This window comes from Sinocyclocheilus anshuiensis, unplaced genomic scaffold (genome assembly GCF_001515605.1).
Source record: "Sinocyclocheilus anshuiensis isolate Anshui unplaced genomic scaffold, SAMN03320099.WGS_v1.1 scaffold248, whole genome shotgun sequence".
Lineage (NCBI taxonomy): Eukaryota > Metazoa > Chordata > Actinopteri > Cypriniformes > Cyprinidae > Sinocyclocheilus > Sinocyclocheilus anshuiensis.
This window is the reverse complement of record NW_015555734.1, coordinates 954,584-980,865: the sequence shown is the minus strand read 5'-3', so window position 1 is coordinate 980,865 and position 26,282 is coordinate 954,584. Positions and strand designations below refer to the sequence as shown.

The window sequence follows — 26,282 nt, the reverse complement described above, 5'->3', positions numbered from 1 at the left end:
ATCTGTTTGAATCTTAACACAATGAATCATGAGAAAGCCACAGATTGCAGTGATGTGACAAAGACAAGGGAACTCACAGAGGGGGGTGGGGACTGCCTGTCACTCAAAGGCAGGTTCTCATAACCAGGGTTGCCATTGGAGGAAACGTTTGGAGTCCTGCATAGAGAAAGAGAGAGGCGCAGAGAGGAACAAGGTGAAGGGGGCAATGGAGGGGGAGGAAGCGGACAGCAAAGAGACGGAAGAATGACATGCCACACCAAAGGGACACACGGAAAGAATTGAGAGCCAGGATCCAGGGTGGAAACAGAAAGAGAAAAGGTGGAAGAGAATTAGAGAGATGTGACATTTTCACTTGAATAATTTTTAGATCTTTTTCTGAAAGAATCTAAGAGAACACATATCTAAGAGATATGCAATATATATAAATGTAGAATATAGAATTTGGATTTATTGTAAAAAAAAATAAATAAAAAATTAAAGCACAAGGAAATGTGAATGAAGTGAGAAGAAGTGTTCATGTCAGATCTAATTTTATGAAAACAGCAAATATGATCTTTCCAAACAGAATAACTGAAAGAGAGAGAAACGGGATGTTGAAAAGCAGGCTGAAAGAAACAGCAAGGCAGACTGCAATAGATTTGAAAAGAGTGATGTAGTTTGGACAGCATGATTTTTGACAGCGGACAGAAATATCGGAGGGGGCGGGACTTTACCTATATTGTGCATCGTCTCTGATTGGAGGATCTATGTCTGTCTTGCAATGACGGACAGACCGATAGACAGACACACAGACAGACAGACCTCTGGACTCATGTCTGTTTTTTGGCTAGACTGTGCTTGACATATAGACCTGTCTGTGTGTCTGTCTGTGTGTGCATGTGTTTGTGTTTGTCTGTGTGTGCGCTCCATCTAACACCTGCCTATCTACCTGTCTGTGTGGGACTGGAGCTTTATGTGTTTGCCTGCATATGCATGACACTTGTTTCTGTATTTTTATGTTAATAAGCCTATACATGTGTTTTATAGTGCAAAGGTCATTCATAATGCAACATTGATGCGTAGCTGCTCAAGGAATGAACTAGAATCTGTGGATTTCTAATACCTAAACTTATATGGACGACTAGAAGTGCCACTTAAAAAGAAATTAATCATCAATTTATGAATAAAAAAAAAAAAAATGTACAAAACTGACAAATAAACATAACATATTTTATATTGTTTATTTAATGTTTTAAAATGTGCACTACAGTTCAAAAGTGTTTTTGAAAGAAGTCTCTTCTGCTCAACAATAAATGCTGAATTTATTTGACCAAACATACAGTAAAAACATTAATATTGTAAATTCTTATAATTTAAAATATTTATTTCTATTTTAAAATATATTTGAATATATTTGTTATATTTGAGGAAATCATGACATATTATTTTCAGGATTTTTTGATGAATAGAACAAAGCAAAAGAAAAGCATCTATTTAAAATAGAATTCTTTTGTAACATTATAAATGTCTAATTTTCAGTTTGAAAATTTATTATTATTATTGTTACATTTAACTACATATTTTATGAATTAAATAAACAGTTACAAATGTGTTTTTATTTGTCAGTTTACATTTTTTTATTAACATTTTAATTTTCAATGAATAAACTGATATTTGATTCCTTCATTTTATTTTTAAGTGCCACTCCTAGTACTCCAGACAATTAGGTAAAAAAATAGGAAAAAAATGGAGGTTCTGCTGTTCATCTCTGTGTGGGTGTTCTACACAACCTCATGGTGGTATATGGGTCGGGCCATTCTGTCTGTCTGTCTGTGTGTCTGTGTATGTGTTACTCACGGTAACGGAGGCGCGCTAGAAAAGGGGGGAGTCCAGCCGGCCCCCTGGTAACTATAGAAGGGGGGCAAGGCCCTTCGCTGGGAGCCCGTGGCCGTCTGTCTACGTGCCTGATGAGAAGTGAAGGGGTCCTCGCTTTCGCTGATGCGTAGCTGCTCAAGGAATGAACTAGAATCTGTGGATTTCTAATACCTAAACTTATATGGACGACTAGAAGTGCCACTTAAAAAGAAATTAATCATCAATTTATGAATAAAAAAAAAAAAAATGTACAAAACTGACAAATAAACATAACATATTTTATATTGTTTATTTAATGTTTTAAAATGTGCACTACAGTTCAAAAGTGTTTTTGAAAGAAGTCTCTTCTGCTCAACAATAAATGCTGAATTTATTTGACCAAACATACAGTAAAAACATTAATATTGTAAATTCTTATAATTTAAAATATTTATTTCTATTTTAAAATATATTTGAATATATTTGTTATATTTGAGGAAATCATGACATATTATTTTCAGGATTTTTTGATGAATAGAACAAAGCAAAAGAAAAGCATCTATTTAAAATAGAATTCTTTTGTAACATTATAAATGTCTTTGCTTTTACGTTTGATCAATTTAAATACTTGCTGAAAAGAAATATTGTTTTAAATAAAAATAAAAAACTGACCCAAAATTCTGAACCATATTGTAGTAACAAATAATAAATTAATAAATAATTTTTAAATGCTTAAATGTATTCTTTTTTTAACTCCACTGAAGAGCATTTGGAGAATTTAATTTGAGAAGTGAAGGGGTCCTCGCTTTCGCTGTCGGAGTCCTCGTATTCCTCTGAATCGCTATGCCATCCAGTAAGAATTATGCAACAAAGAAAGTGAAAAAAAAAAAATGTTACGAAATAAGTATGCATTTTATCTGCTATATGTTATATGCAAAACAAAGGCTTAAAGGCATTTACTGAAAAATCTCTCATTAATATATACATGTAGATATTGTCATGAAATCAAATAATCTCAGTCTAGTAGGTAATCCTTTAATCTGTCTCGCTCCTCTTTGCCATTTCAGTAATCTATGCATCTGCCATCTACTGTCTGTGCAAATGGAGTTTGTGCTCTGAACACAGTTTTACTGCAATTAAACACTGCAACCACCTCTGATGGATTTGCTAACATCAGGCACTTGGAGGGAGTGTACCAAGTCGGGCTGAATCAATAGTAAGTGACTGAGCTTTCTGAACGAATGGTTATAGCGACATTAATACCATATCCAGATATAAGGAGTAAAGTGCATTTAAGCATTAATGCCCTTAAGTTGAGATCACATTTCTCTCATCTGTGCATTGCTGATGAGTGCGGTTGTCGGTGTTTACCCTGTTACAACACAAACTATAGTGGAGTTGAGCTGACCCAGCCCACCTCCGTTAACATTTGGCTGCATTCGTTGTTGAGGATGGTGGAATTATGTAACTTGTTTTGCATTAAAAATCTGAACTTTTCAGGTTCCCAGCGAACATTTCTTTATTTGTGTTCCAGATGCATTTGACACATATTATGACATTCCTCTGTCTTGGGTATTTCACTATATAATTAAATAAGCATTTAAAGCAATATGCGCCTTCTGCATTCATAAATACAGTGGAGTGCAAAAGTCTGAGACATTACAATTTTGTTATTCGATCGAATCTAATTAAAACTGCAAAAAATGCTTTAGGATATTAAAAAATATAAACAATGAAAACAAAATAACCAAAATCAGATTTTTTTTTTTTTTTGAGGGATCTGCAAGGGGTTCATGAGCTGATGAAGGTAATAATGATTTAAATCACAACAATGTACATTTAAAACAAACAAATTAATTAATTAATTAAAAATAAACACAAAATAAAACATTAAAATATTTAAAATAAAAAAGTAATGAATAATGAATAATAATTATTATTTAAAAATGTAAAATTAAAACAAAATGAACATTTATATTTATTTGTATGTGTGTGTGTGTGTGCGTAATTTTTCACTTAATTTGTTATAATTCTAATAAAATGTTATGGGAAAAAAACTGTTTGAATTTTGAGAAAAACATGCTAAATAGAAGTAGTCTTGATGTAAATTATAAATTATGTAAATGTTTTCTTTTTTTTTTATATTTTCTTTATATTTTATATTTCTTTCTTTTTTTTTTTTTTTATAAAAAAACATATTTACCGAATGATATAACTACATAATATGATATAATAATATTTACTTCAAAAGCAACACTACTTTTTATGTACCTCATCCATCTTAACAAATCAAAATAATTAACAGCATTATTATAATGCCATTTCTGAAAACAACAGCAGATGGGACGTTGGACGGGGTGGAGGGATGAAGTTCATCTGACCTGTGGAAACTCCTCCAGGCTCCAGGGAGGGAGCAAAGAATAGCTGTGAACGCTAAAGCTGAGAGAAACGAGTACAGGGAAAGAAAGAGCAACCCCTCCATCCCATCATAGCACAAGCCTTTCAGAGAGTCCACATAATCCTGAGAGAGTGACATGAAAACAGAGAGTAGATTGAGAGAGTTTGCTATAATATATATATATATAGCGAGAGATATAGCTTATCAAGCTCAACTGCAGAGTATTACTCTCACTTGCAGTCAGGCTGAGGTGGAAAGCAGGTTGCTATGGTTACCTTGTTCAGCCCTCGACAGTTGAGAAGTGCTACCAGCTGGTGGAAGTTGCCCTCAGTGGCGTTGAGGATCTGCTGTACTTCCCTGAGTGACTTCTAAAAGGGAAAAGAACACAGTAGCTAAGCAGCATGTTGCATCCACTTTACTGTACAGCTGCTATTGATCTTTCCCGTCAGTGGCAGACATATTGTGGTATTGATGGCAATGAAAGCAGTGCTAACATACCTCTGCCTTTGGAAAGCGTGGGAGGGCGTCTCTATCCAGACTGGAAAGGTGAGAGTGGATGCTGGAAAGCGCTCTCTGGGACTGGGTCAGTATCTTATGGCAGGTCAACAAACAGAATTTTGCTGATTTAATTGAATTTCACAAGCTAAAAACTGTAATTGCATTTTGAACTAAAATTAATAAATGAGAAATTAATTTTAAAAAAAGACATAATATAGAAAATAATAAAGATGACAAAAACACAAAACAAAATGACTAAAACTTTAAATAATATTCAAGTTAAAATTAGTGCTGTCAAATGATTAATCGCGATTAATCGCATCCAAAACAAAAGTTTTTGTTTACATGTGTGTATACTGTGTATATTTATTATGTATATATAAATACAAACACATGCATGTATATATTTAAGAAAAATATGTTATGTTTATATATTAAATATATTTATATATATAAAATATAAGAATATAAATATATAAATGTATATACATGTAAATATTTTCTAAATATATACTGTATGTGTGTGTATTTATATATACATAATAAATATACACGCTACACATACATATGTTATGTAAACAAAAACTTTTATTTTGGATGCGATTAATCGCGATTAATCGTTTGACAGCACTAGTTAAAATATAAAATTTTAATTCAAAATATTAACCACAGTATATCAATGATATTAAAATAACACTGTTTCACACCGCATGCATTTCAACACTGATCTTATTTTTGAAGAGGAAAATATAGTAAAAATGGCTTTTATGAAGCAATATAATAATTTTAAATGGCTCAGTAACAGTTCTGTTATTTGTGGGCCTTATTAAAGGAATTATTCAATACACTTTCTTTTCTCTATAGAGTAGCAGTTCTATTATGCAGCAGAAAAGCCGTCAGTGTGAAACGAGCCTTTCTTTTTCTCTTATAATATTGTTATTTCACTGTCCTTATAATTTCCTTTTATGACATCAAATTCAGTTCTTCATTCATCAGCCCATCCAAAACACTGTCCGTCTTGGTCTTGATTACAAAATCTTGATTATAATGTCATAATCCTCTTTATTCTGTTCATCCCCACCGTGACATAAATAGCATTGCTTTTTAATCTTAATCTGTGCTTTGTGACATCATTATAATTCCTTATATTTGGGGAATTCTGCCTTGTGCCATCATTAACATGCTATTTTTTTTTACTGCTTTAGTAATCTCTATGACATCACCGTCTGCAGCATCATGTAACAAGATTGCGCACCTGTTGAAAAGGGCTGCTCATTTTCCTGTCACAGGTTAGGTAATAATCCAGGATTTCTATTTAGAGAGAAGAGAAAGAGTGAGAAAAATAAGATTGAAGCCGTGGGTAATACTGCGTATGCATCAGAGATGAAGGCATATGGGCAGTTAGACTTGTTCCAAAACTTAGTGAGCTGTGTCGCTGCCTACTGCCTACATAGGCAGCTGCCTGTCGAGGGCCGTTCACACAGAACGTGGTTTTGTATTCCTATGTAAACCCTGATTTGTGCATGACAGTGTTTTAAAAAAAAATGTGGCACTCAAGTTAAAAAGTTTTTATGCACTCGTGGTTTTTTTTTTTTTTTTTACATTCCATTATCCTGCGTGTTGCACTTTTTTGGCCCCTAAGATAGCATTCTAACTGTCAGGGAACTCTATAAGGGTGTTTTTAAATGTCACCGTTTTTAACTAAAAACAAAAAACTTTATATGCGTTTTGGCAGTTGATTTACATGACAATGGTGTTTTAGGGCCTGAAATCGCACATTTTTGAAAATTGGTTTTAAAGTGCATGCTTTTGAAAATTATACCATTATCATCTCTTTGTAAATTTGTGAAAACGGTGACGTCATGTACATGCATATTACTGTGTGTGTTCAGTCTATAGGCATGTGCACAGGTGCATAGTGTTTCTTTACAAAGTGACATCGCCAACTGCTGGCCTGGCACGCATAATTCAGCACTTTTAGTCGTTTTTACGGATCCATGTGAATGGCGATCGTTTTAACAACGCTGTCATTTGTATCCAAAACTTTTCAAAAACACAATGGAAAAACCATTCCGTTTTTAATCACATTGTTGTCCTGTGAACATACCCTAAGTGACTGATTTGAAACAATACATACATCTAAGAAACAAATTATGCTCCCCATGGGAGACTTAAATTGGCAATGATTTCAATAGACTTCAGGATGAGCTTGTTGCTAAGCTAACATTGCTATAATAAGCATAAACACAGCACACAAAAATATTAGGTAAATTAACCCATTTTATTGACAGCTTTTAAATTAAATATTAATAATCAACATTTATTTCACCTCACCCGCCATCTTGGAATTTTTCTTTAATGGAGCTTGACGCAATGCATTCTGGGAATGCCTTCCCCACAAAGAATGCTGTGATGCTGCAATAGAATTTGTCTAAAATTAGGTATCTTAGAAGGCAGGATAAGGTGCAGTCACATTTACCGTTGTTTGGCTAATTTTAGCAAAATCCAGTCATTTTAATAGCAATCGGGAATTTTGTGTGAGGGTAAATGATTTCTCCACAGACTTCACAGTGGATTCACTGCATTGATTAACAGAAAGTTTCTTGGTTTGAAAGTGACTTCTGTGTAAGCAGTGCTTTGTGTATCGCTACACTATTTTACACTAAATTTTGCTAATGTGACCTGATTAACCTGCCTTTTTGTACAGCCTTCACATTGGGAGTGTAACTGATGCCCTACAATTCTGCCTATGTAGGCAGCTCAATAGGTTTTGAAACAGAGAAATTGCGTATGAAAAAGCTTTACAGCACCTGTGCTTGTCCTAGAGTTGAAGTGAGTGGAGTTAAGCACAAAAGTGTTCGGGTCAAAGCAAAAATCACTCAGGGCCTGAGAGAGAAAAAGAGAGCAAGAAAGGGAATTGAGCAAAAGCAAATACAGAAGAGAGATGTTAACAGTGTGGCACAGTGACCAAGTGACATACTTCCCTCAGTCTCTCCGTCCCACAGGTCTGACTGCTATTGATCTACAGTATTCACTGACACGCATGCAAGCTGCCCCTATAATCTCATTTTTTTCTATCTCATCCCTCAACCAGTTTTCCACCTGACTCTTTAACACACACTTACTTTCCCTTAAGGAATGTGGGTGATTAATCAAAGTCAATAGGACTCAATATTACAGAGAGCTTCACAAGAGGACTAAAGAGGGTCAGGAGAAAGAGAGAGAGCGACAAAAGAGGACAGAAAACGTGGAGTATGTGTGTGTGTATGTATTATAAAGAGGGAGCACTAGGCAATTGTTCCTGCTGGCTGGATTTGGACAATGAAACTCTTGTTTTGAAGGCCAGCAACTGCCATCTCTTCCTGTCACTTTCTTTCTTACTTTTTCACATCATCGGCATTGCCATTAATATTTTGGGTTAGGTTTACATTGGTGACGCATCACATTTATCCTTCATATATACACACTAATATTCAAAAGTTTGGACTTGGTCTTTTTTCTTTTCTTTTATGCACACCAAGGCTGCATTTATTTTATTAAAAAATACAGCAATATTATGAAATATTATTACAATTTAAATGAACTCTTTTCTATTTTAATAGATGAATTTTCAGCAGCCATTACTCGTCTTCAGAAATAATTTTAATTCTTCAGAAATCAATCTAATATGCTTATTTGGTGCTCAATAAACATTTCTTATAATCAAGTCTTAATATGTTTTGTGTAAATAGGAATATAATTGTCTTTACTGGCACTTTTGATCATTTTAATGCATCTCTGCTGAATAAAATAATACATTTCTTTTTAAAAACCTAGGGACTCTGAATGTTTAAACAGTAGTGTACTTACATTTGTAATTTTACACTTATATATACAGTATATATATATATATATATATATATATTATTTCCTGTTGGAAGTCCATTATTGCTGTATTCCTCTCTAAAACACTCAGCATCACTCTCTCACTCTTCTTTTTGCTTTTAAGACCTCTTATGCTCATCTTCAACGCAGCATCCATTTTTTTCTCTTTTTTACAAAGAAACACACACGCACTCAGATACACACACACATTGAATCTTTAATCTCTGCCCCATTTTCCTGCTTTTTTGGGATTGTGCCATGACTGCCGAGTTCCCAGGGTGAAAAACCTTTTTCATTATAACGCGCACAAACACACTCTATTCCTCTCTCCCTCTTTCATAAGCACACAATAAGTGACTGCATCTTGGCTGGTGTGTCCTTTTAAAACTTAAAAAGTCACATTCACAAAGTTTTGCCTGGATTTTTCAATAAACACAAATGTCTCTGCAAAGCGCGCTGACACTCACACACACACACACACACACTCATTCAAACACAGATGGTGTGTTCTGTGCTGGATGTCCGCTTGCGAAGACCTATTGTTTTTCTGTCAGGCTAGACGTTGCCTGAATACTCACCACCACTGTGGCAGTCTGCAGGCCGAGAGAGCCCCAACTCAGAAACAGAGCCAACCAGGCCAGCACTGTCATCCTGCAAATGAATGCACACACATACACATACACATTTTCACCATCTGCCTCTCTGTGCCAGAGTGGGTGTCAGTAAGCAAAAATAAAACCCGTTTTCTGCAAGCATTTTCTATCTTGGGGATTTCAGATACATGATATACATAATAATCACACTACTATGAACGTTTATGTTAGTTTTACACTATGCAAGAATGCTGTGTGCATGTCAAAACTACTAAACACCTACATACATAAAGCAGGTCAGCAATGATTGTTACTCACAGAATAAGTAGCCAGCGGGCTTGTTTGGCTAAACCCAGAAGAATAAAAAAACACACTACCAGATCCAGTAAAAGCAGCAGCACATACGACAGCCACCTAAACAACAGACACAGACAAGAAATCTTCAATACGGAGAAATCTCAAAACAGGAAGATAAATTGAGAAAAATGTTTTTCCTTCTCATTTCTCATTTATTCATATTTAAATTTGCATAAGGCTAGGAATGTGTTGCCACATTGAGTTTTTTTTTTTTTTCACTCTCAGAAACTTTTTTTCAAAAATTGTACCATTAAGGGTACAACAGCTTGTCATTGTGGCAGTATACCCTTTACCCCTAAGGGTTCATAATAGTACCATAAGAGTACATATTACTACCTTAAGGGTGCATATTAGTACTCCAAGGTACTAATATGCAACCTTTAGGGGTAAAGAAGGTACAAAGTTGTCCCTTTAAAGGTACTGCCCCAGTGACCAGCTGTTGTACCCCTAAAGGTAAATTGTTTGCACTTTGCACATTTTTTTTCTGTGAGTGTATAATTTACACTGAAGTGAGTTTTCACAAAAATATTAAAAAGCACAACTGTTTTCAACATTGATAATAATAAGAAATGTTGCTTGAGCCAGTCTGGCAGCTGAAAATTCAACTTTGCCATTATAGGAATAAATTAAATTTTAAAATACACAAAAATTTTTAAAACTTTTTAAATTGTAATAATATATATTTAAAAAAAAGTTTATAATAGTTTTTACTGTATTTTTGATCACATAAATGCAGCTTTGGCGAGCATAAGTGACTTCTTTAAAAACATTTTAAAAATCTGAACAACACCAAATTTTTGAACGTTGCAGTATTTATAAAATAAATAAATAAATAGAAATCAAATGATCATATCAAATAGGATTTTCTTTCTGTACCTTGTAGAAACATATTCTAACATAAAAACTAAGCTTCAAAAATCTTGAATAAAAAAGTACTTCAAAGGTATAGAATACGGCCCTTTAAGCATATTGTGTTTCAATATATTTTATCAACTAAATATCAACATTTCTAAACACTGAACACACAAATCTGGATATTTTGTTTCCTTAACTGTTTTAGTACTCATGTCTTTGATGTCTCCTCACCTGTAGTCTTCATTCACCATGAGTGTGTTTGCAGCCCAGCCAGGGGAGAAGGGTGCAGGAATGCTGTTGGCGGACGGACTGAGAGTGGGGGCTACAGAAGGAGGTGCTGGGGTGAGCGCTCCCACTATGCTTTCACTTCCATTCGCCCTGTAAAATCCATCCGCGATGGGGATCAGACCTCTTCCCAGTGTCAGATTGGAGAGGAGAGACACGACCCGCTCTGACAGACGCCTGCAGGAGCGTGTGGGCACGAGTGCTGGCTTATGTCCGCCGAACACTTCCTCCATGGAGGTCAAGGGCCCTGAGACACACTGCTGCAGCCCGGCCACGGTGTCTGAAACCTGGGTTTGCGAGAGGAGATGATTATGCTGGAATACTTTGCTTTGAATGGCATGAACCCAATGCATTTGTATCCAGATCTGACATATGAACAGTCTAGCTTGGAAAACAAAAGAAAAGAGTAGTGGAAAAGATATGTGGGAGATAAAAAGGACAATGGAATTGAATGGAAAAAGCTGGAATGAAGGGAGAGGGTCTTAAGAGTACAGTAGAAGTAGGCATTGAGTGAACAATTCAATGACTCATTCATAACAACCCGCTACAATGCAAGTAAATCACTGGCATATGCGACTAAATCTTCACTCTGGGCGACTAAATGATGTCTAACATTGGCCATTGGCTAATAATTTCTTAGATTTTACTCGCCAGTGTGTGAGCTGGAGGCTAAGTATAAGTTTCAGAGTTTCACTCTCAGTCAAGCGATCTGTGCTATTTTTTCAGTTCATCTCAATGGATACGCAGCGCACCTGTATTTGACGTACCATAAGCTCTAGAGTAAAGGCACATGACTTGCCATTCATGAAGAGTTAATTTCATAAGGAAATAAATTCAATCCTTTCAGTCATTAATCAGATTGACATGCATTCATTGATTGACCATATGAGCAACCAGCTAAATCAATACCCAGAGAGGATTTTATCTCACTTTCAAACACTCTCTCACTCTCAAACACACACATCTGAATTCCCCCGATCGCTTACTTGCAATCACAGTGTAATGAAACCATTTAGTGTGTTTTCTGAACATCCTGTATTTCTTTTTGTCCTCTGGTGCTTAAGGAGATTGATGGAATAAGCTTTTGTGAATGTATGAGCGTGTGTGTGTGCATTTGAGTTCTCACCAGAAGATCGATGGAAGCCAGTGTGTAATTGGCAGTGAGCAAGGATGAGGTCAACTGATACATCCCATCGTTCGCCTCACTGTTGCCATAGAAACCGATGCCTATGGCAACACTACAAAAAGCAGAAATATGAACAAGGAAACGAGGAGAGATGACAAAGAAAAAGAAAGTGAGAGGGAGGAGAGAGAACATAAACGGAATGAAAAAGGGAGAGAGGAAAACAAAATGAGACATATTTAAGCTAGTTAATGTACATTTACATTTATTCATTAAAGTTTGGGGATCGGTACTTTTTTAATACTTTTGAAAGAAGTCTCTTATGCTCAACATGGCTGCATTTATTTGATCAAAAATATAGTAAAAACAGTAGAGAAATAATATTACATTTTAAAAAAAACTTTTCTATTTTAATATATTTTAAAATATAATTTATTCATGTGATGCAAAGCTGTATTTTCAGCATCTTTACTCCAGTCTTCAGTGTCACATGATCCTTCAGAAATCATTCGAATATGCTGATTTGCAGCTGAAGAATCATTTCTTATTATAAACAATGTTGAAAAAAGTTTAGGGAAACATTTTTTTCAGGATTCTTTGTTAAAGAAACAATTCAAAAGAGCAGCATTTACTAAATCTTTTGTAACAATATTTAAATCTCTTTACTGTCACATTTGATAAATTTAATGAGTCCTTGCTGAATAAAAGTATACATTTCTTTAAAAAAAAATCTTGGAATCCAAATCATCAACACTGAAAATCCACTCATTTACATATCTATTTCACATTCAAATATTCAGATTAATGCTTGGGCCAGATGCTCGTCCAATCCTTTCCAACCTGCCAAATATAGCAAATCTCAATCTCTCACTAACTGTTTGACCCAGATTAGGCCAAAGAAAGCAGAAATGTGTGTTTACGTGTTTCACACAGAAATTATAGTCGCAAGCAGCAAAGGTGTGCACATGCCTATATGCAGTCATCTGCAAATCAGCGTCTAGCTTTGAATCCTTCAGAAAAAGAGGTCAACGTGGATGGGAAGGGGGTGATGTCATGGGGGTGGGCCTGCAGGCGGAACACGTGCTGCATTAGAATGGTTGCATCACGCACCGAGGAAACCAAACCAGTTCTCATAAAAACAATGCTAATTTACACAAACAATTTATGTGTGACATCAAGAACATTAATACATCGTGCTGATGGTTCAGATCAATGAGGCATGAAAAAGCATTGGCTTTCATATTCATAGCCCTGAATATATTAAATGGGTTGGTGTTCTGCAATATATGTGCACTGAGAGAACATAATTGAAGGAAACCATCCCTTGCAAATGTGCAAATGAAACAGAGCTTTATTTAGAACAAAGCGTGATATCTTTATAATGCTAGTTTAGAAGTGGGAAAAAGCTACTGTTTAGCTTAGACAGATAAGGTTTTAAGGTTACTGCTAATAAGAGAAACCCTGAACAGTTTTCTGATTCTGCACTCATATGTGTGAAAGCACAACATGGTGCGAGTTAAATACAGTTGGGAACATTTTTCTTTTTCTCTCAATAGTACTTTCTCACAGGAACTAAATGGATGATCTCAGGTCATAAATGTCATTTGCTCTCTAAATGATGCAAATTGCTTGATCACTGAAGAAGTCATAAACAAGACACAGATGACGTCATCAAAGTTCAGTGGTTGCACATAAAACTATAACAATACACACAAAAATTATGGAGAATTATTTTCTATTAAGGAAAATGACTTTCAGTGGATTTTCTAAAAGGACTCTATTGTTCTAAAACGGTCAGCTATTGTTGATCGCTTTCAATATGTGGTCACACTAAACTTTGGCAAATTATTATACATTTCTTTGTTTTTAAATACATTTCATAATAATAATTTATTTTTAAATAAATATTAAAAACATTTGTAATAAGATGCATAAGACCTGTTTTTCATAAAAATTCTCACAACTTTTTAAATGAACTTGATTCAAAACTTTTTCAAAGGTATCAACAGAATAAAACAGTTTTCTCAGTAAATATATTATAATCTACTGTATTACTATATAAATATTATAGTCTACTGTGACCACACCTTTACTCGAAAAATATCAATTTAAAATATAAATATAATTTTTGCATTGCATGATTATAGTGCCAGAAGGGCGAAACATAAAAGCTTTACAAATGCAAAATCATAAAAGGTGTGTTTTTGTATTTTGAATTAAGAACATCTGCTCAACAGATAGTAATCACTGGCATCTGAAAATTACTGTCATTAAGAGGCATTACCAACACAAGGTGACGGCTGCAACCGATACCCATGTGACACAGCAGATGCCCCGCCCCTTTCTGCCGCTGTATCCATGGCCACCGCTGGCATCATCATCTTCCTCTTCTTCCTCTGCATCCCGGCCCCCCTCACCACGACGGCAGCAGCAGTAGTGGATGAGGAAGAAGAGAACGACAAGTAATGAGAGGACGAGAGCAATGGCGGAGAAGCTGGAGAGGACCAGGAGAGTCTGTGGAAAGAGAAGATGGAAAATGAGTATGAAGAAAAGACATCCAAGCACTCAAGACTTCATTATTATTACATAGAAATTTTACTGAATATTAGTTGGCCGAGCACATAATATCAGTTTTTAGATGATGTCATTGGTCTAAAAAATGAGCAATTGATTTGAAATCAAGTATTGAATCTGATCATCATTAAACTCATTAAAAATGAATTACTTTTTTAATTTTAGGTACATGGTAAAAAAAAGATTTTTCAAAGCTGTAAATAATACAAAGATTATTGGAGTGCGTTTTACAAGAAAACACTATTTCAGTCTTTCTACTTCAAAATTTGTGTGTTACTTGCCGTTTCTTTGTAATTATTTGTCAAAATACAGCAGCAACCCAAACAGAAATGTAATATATGACAATATATGACATATATGATATTGGCGGTATTTTGCCGGTTACTCAACACGGGCAAAATGCAATGACAGCCCTAGGAAATTACATTTGCATATGGGAATTTATAGTTAAAATTATTTCAAAGAATATCCTACAACAAATTGTTTTCATTGTAAAAATTAGCACAGAATATACACTGCATAGCTGCATACCATTCAAGCACATGCATGTATTGTATAGAAAGCAGTGTGACATAAAATGGAGGATGTCTCTTTAATCTGATTGGCTAATACAGCATGGATGCTCCACTCAAAGAGAGAGAAAGAGGAGGTGTAATTAAAGGTTTCCGTTGGATTCAAACACATATTGTGCATTCAGGTTTCATATACTGTACATCTTCAATCTGATCCCAATCCATCTTCCTCAGTTTCTCTCTCTATCACTCTCTCCCCACTCTCTCATTCTCTTTTCCCCATGGTTTTTCTCTATGCTTTCTCTTCCGCTCACTCATCCCTTACTTTTCTCCCCCTTTCTTTCTTTTTATTCACGCCACTGGATCTCTATTAATAATCTGTGACCTACTTAAATACATTCACTGCTTTTCCCTCTGATTTTCGCTCGTTTTTCATCTCTTGCTCCCTCTCCTCTTCGTTGATTTCCCCTTCCCAATTCCCACTAATATCCACGAGGATTTCACTCTCTCGTTTCTCCTCTCTTCCTTTCTCACATTCTGTTATTTAGCACATCTTTCTCTTATCATCTGTGTCTTATCCTTTAAACCCATTCAGGCATCCAGCATAATCTGGCTTTGTCTCTTCCAACTTTATCAATTTGTGGTGAAGCTATTTCTTTTTCTAAGAGTAACCTCACAACGGCTGTTTAATTCCTCTGCAAGCATCATCAAATGGAATTGAACAAAATACAGTGCAACAGTCGGATTCCAGAAGTAAAAATCCCATTCATTTTCTCCATAGAGGCATTGACTTTTAACGTTAATTAAGAAGACAGATCTACCAGTGAAGAGATTGTTTATCAATGACATCTGAAGTTATTTTATCTTAATTTAAAACAATCATGTTTTACAGTGCAATTCCTGCGGAAGAAATGCACTAACCATGATCCTGCAGAGAAATATCCACCAATCAGAATGGTGGCAAACAACTGGTGCTAAAGGAGCTCTGCAGTGATTGGCCACTTCCATGAAGCACTCCAAAAGATATCGAGACAGTCTCCCTAAACTTGTAAACTACTAATATTTGTGTACATCTTGTTATTTTGTAATAAAAGTAAACTACATTTTTTCTATACTCGCATACTTATAATAAAATATTCTAAATCAATAGCCTTAAGTCTTTGTAATGCGGAATTCCTTCATTAAAGATGTTAAGTACGCAGTCTTGTACCTTTTTTGCTCCAAATGCTTCAAGCATCTCTGAGGTGAATCACAGCATTACAAATACAAACTTTTATTTTAATGGCCTATAACTCTTTAATAGACTTTTTTTTTATATATTCCTACGGGCAGAAGAATGGGAAAAATACTTCTTGAACCAAGGCCACTGAAAAAGTGGGTGGGCACTGTTGCACTCTATAATTACTGTTTATAAACAGGTTTGCCCTTTATTGGTCAAACAAACATATAGCAAACATATTAGTTGATGTTGCACTGTCGGGCTGGTTGTGATGTTTTGATAGCATTGTTTGCACCTTTTTTATGGAAAATCAACCTGCTATTTAGGTGAGACTTATCGTTGTCTCTGTAAGTCTGCATAATTAAGTTGGGATAGGAGAAATTACTTGCATCAAGGGGCATGTAATTCCTGTTTCTATTTTATCTTTTGATGATTAATTAAAATATATTTATATAGTGAAGATGTGTCTAAGATGTGTCTAAAACAGATATGTTCTTATTACTAGTTATGCTCATATGTCACGTTAGAACTAGCAATGATGGTACAATACACAGAACTTTCATTCCTGAATGTGGAATAATTCAGTGTTTTGAACAAATCCATTGAGTGAACAATTCAATGACTCATTCATAACAACCCGCTACAATGCAAGTAAATCACTGGCATATGCGACTAAATCTTCACTCTGGGCGACTAAATGATGTCTAACATTGGCCATTGGCTAATAATTTCTTAGATTTTACTCGCCAGTGTGTGAGCTGGAGGCTAAGTATAAGTTTCAGAGTTTCACTCTCAGTCAAGCGATCTGTGCTATTTTTTCAGTTCATCTCAATGGATACGCAGCGCACCTGTATTTGACGTACCATAAGCTCTAGAGTAAAGGCACATGACTTGCCATCGCTTTGCTGAGAGCACTGTTTCTCACACACATGCAAAGAAAGAGAGAGAGCGAGCGAGAGAGTCTTACATACCATGTAGAATTGACACGCTACATGTAAACAATATACTATTTTATATTTTCCTGTAAAAATAACAGAGTTCATTTGGAATAATTCAGCTTTTAAGAACAACAAGATACTGCCGGTTTCTCCGGTAGTGGGTGGAACTAATGCGCAAACGGCAAACTCACTGGCTGGCGCTCACCTATTATCGTCCCTGTTTTGATTTCAGCAAATCAGTTCAAGCAAACGCAGACAACGTGATCAATATTCATGAACCCAGCAGCTCATTAATCCTTAGTGCATTTTATATTGTTATTGTATATCAATCTGGCGAGTAAATTAAAAAAAATTTACTAGCCAATGGCAATTCTATTGACAAGGTGTGCATAAAGGGTTGCATCAAGACTTGTTTAGTTCCTGAATTAATCGGTATTACTTGTCACCACCTAACTGGCATAATAATGTTACCTACATAACCTGACACTGAAATATCTCCTCCTTAGACTAAGAGCCTTTCTGGGATGTACAATCGCGGACAAGCATGATACAAACAAATTTGATGACCAGTCACCTATTATCGTCCCTGTTTTGATTTCAGCAAATCAGTTCAAGCAAACGCAGACAACGTGATCAATATTCATGAACCCAGCAGCTCATTAATCCTTAGTGCATTTTATATTGTTATTAGTAATAGAATTCATAGTATTATAACTATCTTATCAGTATTATTGTTAGTTTTCCCCCCCTTTTTTTTACAGAAACACTGAATGACCAACAATATCTTAAGCATCACTACCAGTGCTAAGTTCAGTTAAAATGACAAATATGCATTCATATATGGTTACCAAGTTTTAATTTTAATTACTAAAGTTCTATCATTAAATAATGCTTGATTATCATGATATCATATTATAGTGCTTGACTGACTGATGTTAAGAGTGTACCTTCAGATATTTAAAATTTAAAAAGCTGTGCCATTTTACAAACATAAGCTTTATATATATATATATATATATAAAATAGTATATCAGATATTTAATAAACTAAACTAAAAAATGTATTAGCCAATGGCGATTCTTTTGCCAAGGTGTCTGTAGACCACCTAACTGGCATAATAATGTTACCTACATAACCTGACACTGAAATATCTCCTCCTTAGACTAAGAGCCTTTCTGGGATGTACAATCGCGGACAAGCATGATACAAACAAATTTGATGACCAGAACTAACGTTATAGTATATAAAATATAATTATATATTTATTAATATTTTATATATTTAATGCTTTCTGAACAAAAATGGAAATGTACCCTGATTTAAGCCACGGTCACTGCATCATAGTTCCTGTCCTAATGTGCTGGACATTTATAGCCATATCTTTTATCAATATCTTACTGATGTGGAAACACACTTATGTAAGTAAATGTATCTGCCATAATGGAGTTATCATTTTTACATCAGTCCATCGTGCTTTCAGTCTCTGATACTGTAAGTCAATCAGAAAGGCTCTTTAGCTACTGAACATTAGAGAATGTGAGATACAAACTCAAGTTTGAGTCAATACATCTTTAAACTGCAGACAGAAAAGTGCTTTTAATTGTTTTGACTATAACACTCCAGTTTAGTCCAAGAGTCTGTGTTACAGCAATAAGAGTGCTGTGAATTAGAGTATATTGTGCAAGTCAACATAAAAGATATTTCTGACAGCAACAAAAAATGCATTTCTGACTGTTCATACACTATACTGCATATATGAGATATAATTTAGACAAAATGAGAGGGTGCACACAAAGGAGAGAAAATAGAGAGCGTCGCTCCAAATGATGAGCACACCCACCACCAGCTGTCAGGTGTGAAAATTGTTTCTGAGGGTGAGAAACAAGGAGAGGGCAGAGAGAATTGAGCGAGAATGAGAGAGAGGGTTACCTGCTGGTACTCCCAGCTGTCTGGAGTGAACATGCTGTTTCGGGTCTGCAGGGTCAAGTCCAGGCGAGGAATGGCATGGCATAACCGTACCCATAGCGATGGGGTGTAGTTGGGGACAGTTGCTATGGCTGCCATGCCTGCTGTAAACCACCTCTGTCTTTCTCAAGTATCTGAAATGATTGAGAAACATGTAATTATAAAGAGAACACACCAAGATTGGATACTCAAGAAGACACCCAAAGTTCTTGCTATTTAATTTCATTCGAAAGGCATATTATTCATCTATTTTTACTTTAATACAAACAGGTATTTTAGAATGTTTTTTTTTTATATGACAACAATCACGTATCTCACACAGAGATCGCACTGACATAGTGTTGGGGAATATTCATAATTTAAATATACAATCACATCAGATATAAAAAAATCAAGCATTTTAGAAAAGAACGCAACATCACAGTTGTTTGAACCAATAAGCATTAAAAGGATAGTTCACCCAAAAATGAACATTTTGTCATTAATTACTCACCCTCATGTCGTTCCAAACCCTTAAAGGGTTAGTTAACCCAAAAATTTAAATTAGCCCATACTCACCCTGAAGTCATCCTAGGTGTATATGACTTTCTTCTTTCAGACGAATCCAGTCGGAGTTATATTAAAAATTGTCTTTGATCTTTCAAGCTCTATCGTTGTACTCAGCGGGTGTTGCAGTGCTTCGGTTCAAATGACGTGAAATAAAAAGCACCCTTCCACAAAAAAAAGTGTCTCACACGGCTCCGGGGGGTGAACAAAGGCCTCCTGTAGCGAATCGATGCATTTTACCCGTAAGACCTTCGTTCATCTTCGGAACACAAATTAAGATATTTTTGATGAAATCCAAGAGTTCTCTGACCCTCCATAGACAGCAAGGATCATAACACGATCAAGATCCAGAAGCGTAGCAAGGACATCGGTAAAATAATCCATGTGATAATCCATGTGGTTCAACCGTAATTTTACAAAGCTACGAGAATACTTTTTGTGCGCAAAAGAAAAAAAATAACGACTTTATTCAACAATTCGTCTCCTGCGCTCCTCCTCGTTATTTTTTTTTCTTTTCTTGATCGTGTAAGGACCCTTGCTGTCTATGGGACAGCTCTCAGATTCCTTCAAAAATATCTTAATTTGTGTTCCGTAATGTTCTCCCATTGTGCAATTAAAGTACAGTATGTGCAATAACCTTATACTTATTTATCACCCTAAACCCTAGTACATCCCTACAACTTATTTTATTTTATTCTATTCCTATTCCATCTATAGCACACCTGTACATACAATTTATTCTTTTTTTGTGGTTTATATTTATGCATGTGTATTTTATTCACATCTCATTTTTATTATCTGTGTGTTGTTGTTGTCTCCGTGTACTGGAAGCTTGTGACACTATAACAAATTCCTTGTATGTGCAAACATACTTGGCAATAAAGCTCTTTCTGAAGTACGTCAGCAGCAAGTTGTTTCCCATCCATCATGCTTTTGGTCAGCGCAGTTTGGGGAAAGCAACTGCGCTTGACTACACGGCCGCCTCGCTGTTGCGAGAGTTTTTTGACACACGTCGGCATGACAATAGAGCAAGGTGGACCGCCCTCGGACACATTTCTAACCGGTGTTGTGCCCAATTTTGACTCCCGCCAGATTATTACCCGCCTAGTCTTGGTAGGTTTAGGAGTAGTTGTGGGGGAGGGGTTAGGATTAGGGGTGTGGTTAGGATTAGGCAATCAGGTAGCGACTTCAATGAGGGGGGTAATAATTTGGCAGGGGGTGGAAATTTGGCACAACACCGGCATGCATCTTGCGTTGATCACCGGTGATCAGTTCTGCGCAGATTTTGCTCTTCTCAAACAAGCCTATTGTATGCTTTCGAATCGTTCTCACGGTACTTTGATGTCATACACTTACACGTCCGCTACTACAGATCGAACACACCTTATGAAATGTAAGATGATGTATGTAGGGGCGGGGTGGGGCGTGTGCGTTAATAATTTTACACATTATTTTTTCCATAACTAAATAATTAAAATAGCGTGTTAAAATGACAGCCCTTCATTTATATATATTTCAATATTTATTGTGTGAAACTGATTTATATTATATTATATTATATTATATTATATTATATGTTGATTTTTTTTTTAATGAAATCATATCTTTTGATGTGGAAAAAGGAGGAAAAAATAATTTCACCCCACCAAAAACAAACAAGAGCAAGAAGGAGGAGAATGTAGAAAAATGCAGAAATAACAGGACAGACAAGGAATGGGTTTAAAGTAGGTTAAGTAGAGACACACACAAACATTTTCATTACCAGGACTGAGGTCCACTGGGAACACAACATGGATTAAGTGATTAGATCATCAATGTTAAGAGAAGAGGTTTCTAAGATAGCCACACACTGAGCAACCATTAGATCTCATGAGAACTTGATACATTTAAAAAAATCATTATGGGGTTTTGGGGGACTATGCACTCCAAAAAAAAGGCTGCACCTTCTAATATCATGACAGTTTAATGACACATACTTCACTAAATAATTATGATCTCATCTGGGGATATACATTCTGAAATCATCATGTCCTCAGGATGGGACACATTATGACATCATCAGGCTATACATTTGATTTTAACTATGAGCTCATGATCCTACATCATGAACACATCTCATTTATATTCTTTATATACAAATTTCAGTAATAACTCATCAACTTATTATTGCTTATATATGCTTTTTGACATCACTATGACATAAAGAGCGGCCTGTACAGTGTAATTTATGAACTGACTGTAAGCTATTGTCAAAAAAGATCTGACTTAATTTATTTCTTCATTTGAGAATATAATTAACTGATAACAGATAACTGATACAGTTACATTCTTTGTGTAATTTCTGCACCTCTACTTACATAAAACAGACAAAATGTGTAAAAATAATTAGTTTCAAATCAGGTGTACCAAAAACCACTCCCTGTCTTGCATTGGCACTGGCTCAAGTTTCATTTCTAAGATCTGGATATGGCATCTGACCACTTAATCCTACCAAAACAGTTCACACCTCACATCACTAAATTAACAAGAAACTGCAGGCTCCATCACAAATAACCCTTACAATAGTGTCTGATGTGTTTTGTTCATAATGATGTCTGAAGGCTATTCATTTATTGTCAGAGAACATAACCAGCATGCAGTGGGTCAGGACAATAATCTGGTATAGCTGGTGCAGTATTATCGAACTAAGTGTCCTCTTTTCAAATACAAATGGGAATAAAAGCCAAATTAATGTAAAACAATGTTATGGAACAGTTAAACATGCAGACCGTGACTCAGACTGGAATGCTACAGAACATCTGAACATGATGCATTCTGTCAGCTTGCTATAAGGATGGTTCGCATTGCATAACGGAAAGGCAATAATGCGAGTTTGGAAATGAAGCAAGAAAGAAAAATGCTGTGCGGAACAATAGAGGGACAAAACATTTTCCTTTTTTTTCTTTCTTTTCTGTTCTGGACTGAATAATGCTTAGCATCATCTATCCAATTCCTTAGCTTCACTATAATTATCCGCAACAGAAGTATTCAAAATAAAAACAAAAATGGTTTCCAGGATGACTAATCAAGAGGGATGTCATCCAAAATAAGCCATTTTAAGCTCACTGACAACTCATTAGATTTTATGGAATTGCCACATTATGATACTATGAGAAAACATTGATTTGTGGCTTAGCTCATTTCATGAGCAATAAACTATAAAAAATGAAATTTTCACATAGTGACATGAGTATGATAATGATATATTATTATGTGTATTCTAAAATGGTGCCATTTCCTTGTAATTTTTTTTTTTTTACAAAAAAATGTAATAACTTCTGAAGTAGGGTTTCCAAATTCAGAATATATGGACTTTCCTGCATATTATAGTCACTGTTGTTAATTCACCAGCTTGATATAATAAGGAGAATGAATTGAACATTGGTCAGTATGGAAGGATATTCCGGACTATTTTCAAAAGGAATTGCAAATTGTAATTCAACTGCGTTTTCCATTTATGGATGCATAAATTGTGACATAATCCAAATGCAATTGCAAATTTCGTGAACGCACAGTGACTGCCAAATTTCAAATGAAAAAGCAAAGTCAATTTGCAACTCTATTTCACACGTCTTATGAGTTAATAGCCTGTTATTTTTAAATACCAATATTAATTACCACGTCTGCTTTTTCACTCTCTGTGTCGTGCATGTAACCTGCCAAAACTCAAATGGAAACGCAATTACTTTAGCATTTGAATTTCCGATGCCTTACACGGAAAACTGTCAATCAGTGTCAGGGGTGGGACTATACTAATGGACGTGTTTATATTGGGAGGTGACGTCACTCACAGATGATTGTGCCGAATGCTTTGAACAATGGAGGTAATTGGTAAAGGCTCAAGATCACCTGTCTCAAGATCTCTTGCTGTTTCATGCACGTTAGCAAACAGACAGTGCAACCCACCTCTCCTTCTAGTCTTATTAGCCTGCCTATTAAAGTTTTTGTCTTCTGTGTAAAAATAACTTTCCTGGCTATATATTTCTGTAATAAAAATAAGCTTCGGTTTCACAAACTTGGTGCTGATAACAGCTTAACATTATTTACCTTGGGGTCTTTGCTATATTCCAATATCATTATGCCTCAATTAGCTAGTTATAGATTAAGAGTTGTTTATGTATGTTTAATAATTTATGTTGTTAAAATAACACTCTGTTCCGCAAATACATTGCCTGCTGGTTTATTTAGCTACTTTTCAGTACACCACATTAAGTATGCCACTTAGTACTGTAAGACTTTGAATGTTAAAATGCAAATTAACACCTGACCACTCTTGTGGGTTTGCTACTGTTACAATTAAAAATCGTAGAAGGGTAAAAACATGCCAGGCAGACAGTAAGCAACACAGCTTACAACAAATACAATTGATAATGGGTGTGTTAGATTTATAGTGTGCGAATAATCAAGCATTGACAATAATCAGCCGTATTGGCAGCACTGAGGGGCCCCCATGTAAAATTCTGCTTAGGGCCCCATAAAGGCGTGGGCTGGCCCTGATGCAAACGGTAATGCAAGATTTGCAATTGCGTTTGGATTGTCACAATTTATGCGCCCACATATGGAAAACACAATTGAAAATACAATTTGCAATTCCTTTTGAAAATAGTCCAGAATATCCTTCCATACACACTAGGACTGAACTGTGCTAAAAATAAATAAATAAACTGTAAATTACTGCAATAAATAAAAACATTATTCTCTAATTATATTTATAATAACCTCCATGAATATTCAAAGCCTGAAATGCCTTTTGAAAGCCTGAAATACCATTGTCCAATAAAAGATCAATGTTGAGGGTATGACCTAGTTAGTCATACAGCATTAACAATTAAAAAGCCTACTATAAATTATAATGCTCTGTTGAAATAAACTGACTGCTCTCAAGCAATTGACTAAAACTTGCTCTGTTTAGTACATATCTGAGAATTACAGAATTACATAAAATATGTAGATATACACCAAAATGTCAGTACCAAAATCACACCATTGACAGAGCCATAAATACTTGAGCGAGGGCATTCTTCAGTGCTGCTGTTGTTCAGAGCAGATAGAGGGTCCAAATGAGGGTCCAAAATAAGTTCATAAAGGTCACTGGGGGGGCATTATTTATATTTGTATGTAGTTGTGTTTAGTGTCAATTACTAAACGAGCTCATTATGAAGGTATTTATAAATATACAATCATCCACACAACAGGACTGATGCTAATCTAATAGATATCGATGAAACCCTCAGAATGACTAGAAACGACAGAATTGTTTGCTGATTGCACTTGTGGGAGTTGTCCCGGCGCGAGACCAATCGATCTCATTCTCTTGGCTGACTTACATACTTGTTTATGGCAATCATATCCAGCCATACTCACCGAGCTTTGACTTGGCGTTTGGGTACACTACGAGGATCTTTTGTTTGAATGGTCTCGTATAATGAACTGTCACACGTTTAGCACACAGACCAATTGACACGGCAAATGAGCCGCACAGTAGGATATAAAATGTTATATGGCACAATTAAAACACGGTTGCCCACCTTAATTTGCAGCAGCCTAATGTGGGTGCTTCCACGTCTCTCACGCTCGTGTGAATTGGTTTGCGATTAGATGCTTTTACTGAGACCGTTGACCGTTAAAACGGTTTGCATCCTGTGGTATTGGTGAGATCTGTTGTATTGGGCTTCAAGAGAAACTACAGTATTTTCAGTTCCAGTATGCGCCCGGTCTTTGTGCTCCTTGGTGGATGATAGGAAACAGGTCTTCAGAGAGAGGCGAGAATCCCTGAGGGATGTTTCAAGAGAGGAACGACTCCTTCAAAACCCGACGCCTATCAGTTACACTCTTGATTTAAAATCCGCTGAGAATTTGAATCATCGTCCACAGTCGCGCGAAAGTCATAGAAACGAAAAACTTCCGAAATTAATTGTTCTCAGTCAGAATTCGTGTGAAAAATCCACCACTATGTCGTCGATGTCGTTTCCACAAAAAATAAATGTTCAGTCTGCAGAAATAGCAAATCCATAACATCCAGGGCAAATGAAATCCTTCCAGTGCAGTGGGTTTGTTTAAAATACTAACTGTGGCTAATAAAAAAAGCTATTTATTGTGGGGATAAAAATAGGCATATTTATTTTTATTGTCCAATTTTTTAAACACATTACAGTCTAATTTAAGGAAGTGAATGGCAGCTTTAAATTGGTGTGGTCCTGAGGGTCTCAATGATCAGGACTGAACTTCGCGCTCTCTCTCTCTCTATCTCTCTCTATCTCTCTCTCACTCACTGTGGGTGTTTGTGTGCAAGAGACAAAAAGGGATGGGGGGATTTACACATGTGTATTTAGACAGAGTGCATGACAACACATAGCCTAATGACAGAGATTGAAAAAGGTGATTAATTGTGAGAAAACCACATGTATTCCACATACAGGAGGCTCTTTTGTCAAGTTAAAGAGTTAAGACAATAATGGCACTTCACAAGGTTCTCCAAATGCAATCCATGCAGTTTGGCGAAGGGGATTCCCATAAATGCTTATTATGATTATTTAATGCACTCTTTAACCACAAATGAAGTAGGTGATGGGCGGTGAAAGAAAGGGTTGAAGGGATGCTAGACTCTCGGTGGCCCGGGAGGTTTAACCGATATAGGGGGATTAAAAAATATATATATACAATGAAAACAGCAGAATGAGCGA

At 35.7% G+C, this 26,282-nt stretch overlaps 1 protein-coding gene across 2 annotated transcripts; it reads right to left on the bottom strand.

Annotated features, from left to right (window-relative positions):
• On the bottom strand, positions 1–25,810 carry ttyh1 (tweety family member 1). Of its 2 annotated transcripts, none has more exons than XM_016466467.1 (15): positions 25,128–25,810; positions 18,979–19,148; positions 14,091–14,320; positions 11,810–11,921; positions 10,630–10,970; positions 9,505–9,600; positions 9,172–9,244; positions 7,540–7,615; positions 5,985–6,040; positions 4,730–4,822; positions 4,507–4,599; positions 4,215–4,354; positions 2,632–2,674; positions 1,837–1,961; positions 1–156 (listed from the first exon to the last, which is right to left on the bottom strand). In XM_016466467.1, the coding sequence occupies exons 2-15, from the start codon at positions 19,111–19,113 to the stop codon at positions 27–29; spliced, it is 1,743 nt and encodes a 580-aa protein (XP_016321953.1). In that variant the 5' UTR covers positions 19,114–19,148; positions 25,128–25,810; the 3' UTR covers positions 1–26. The 2 variants fall into 2 exon arrangements, with proteins under 2 accessions (XP_016321953.1, XP_016321952.1); XM_016466466.1 differs by having other exon boundaries at positions 1,837–1,964; positions 2,635–2,674.
• Between the last annotated feature and the right edge of the window lie 472 nt (positions 25,811–26,282).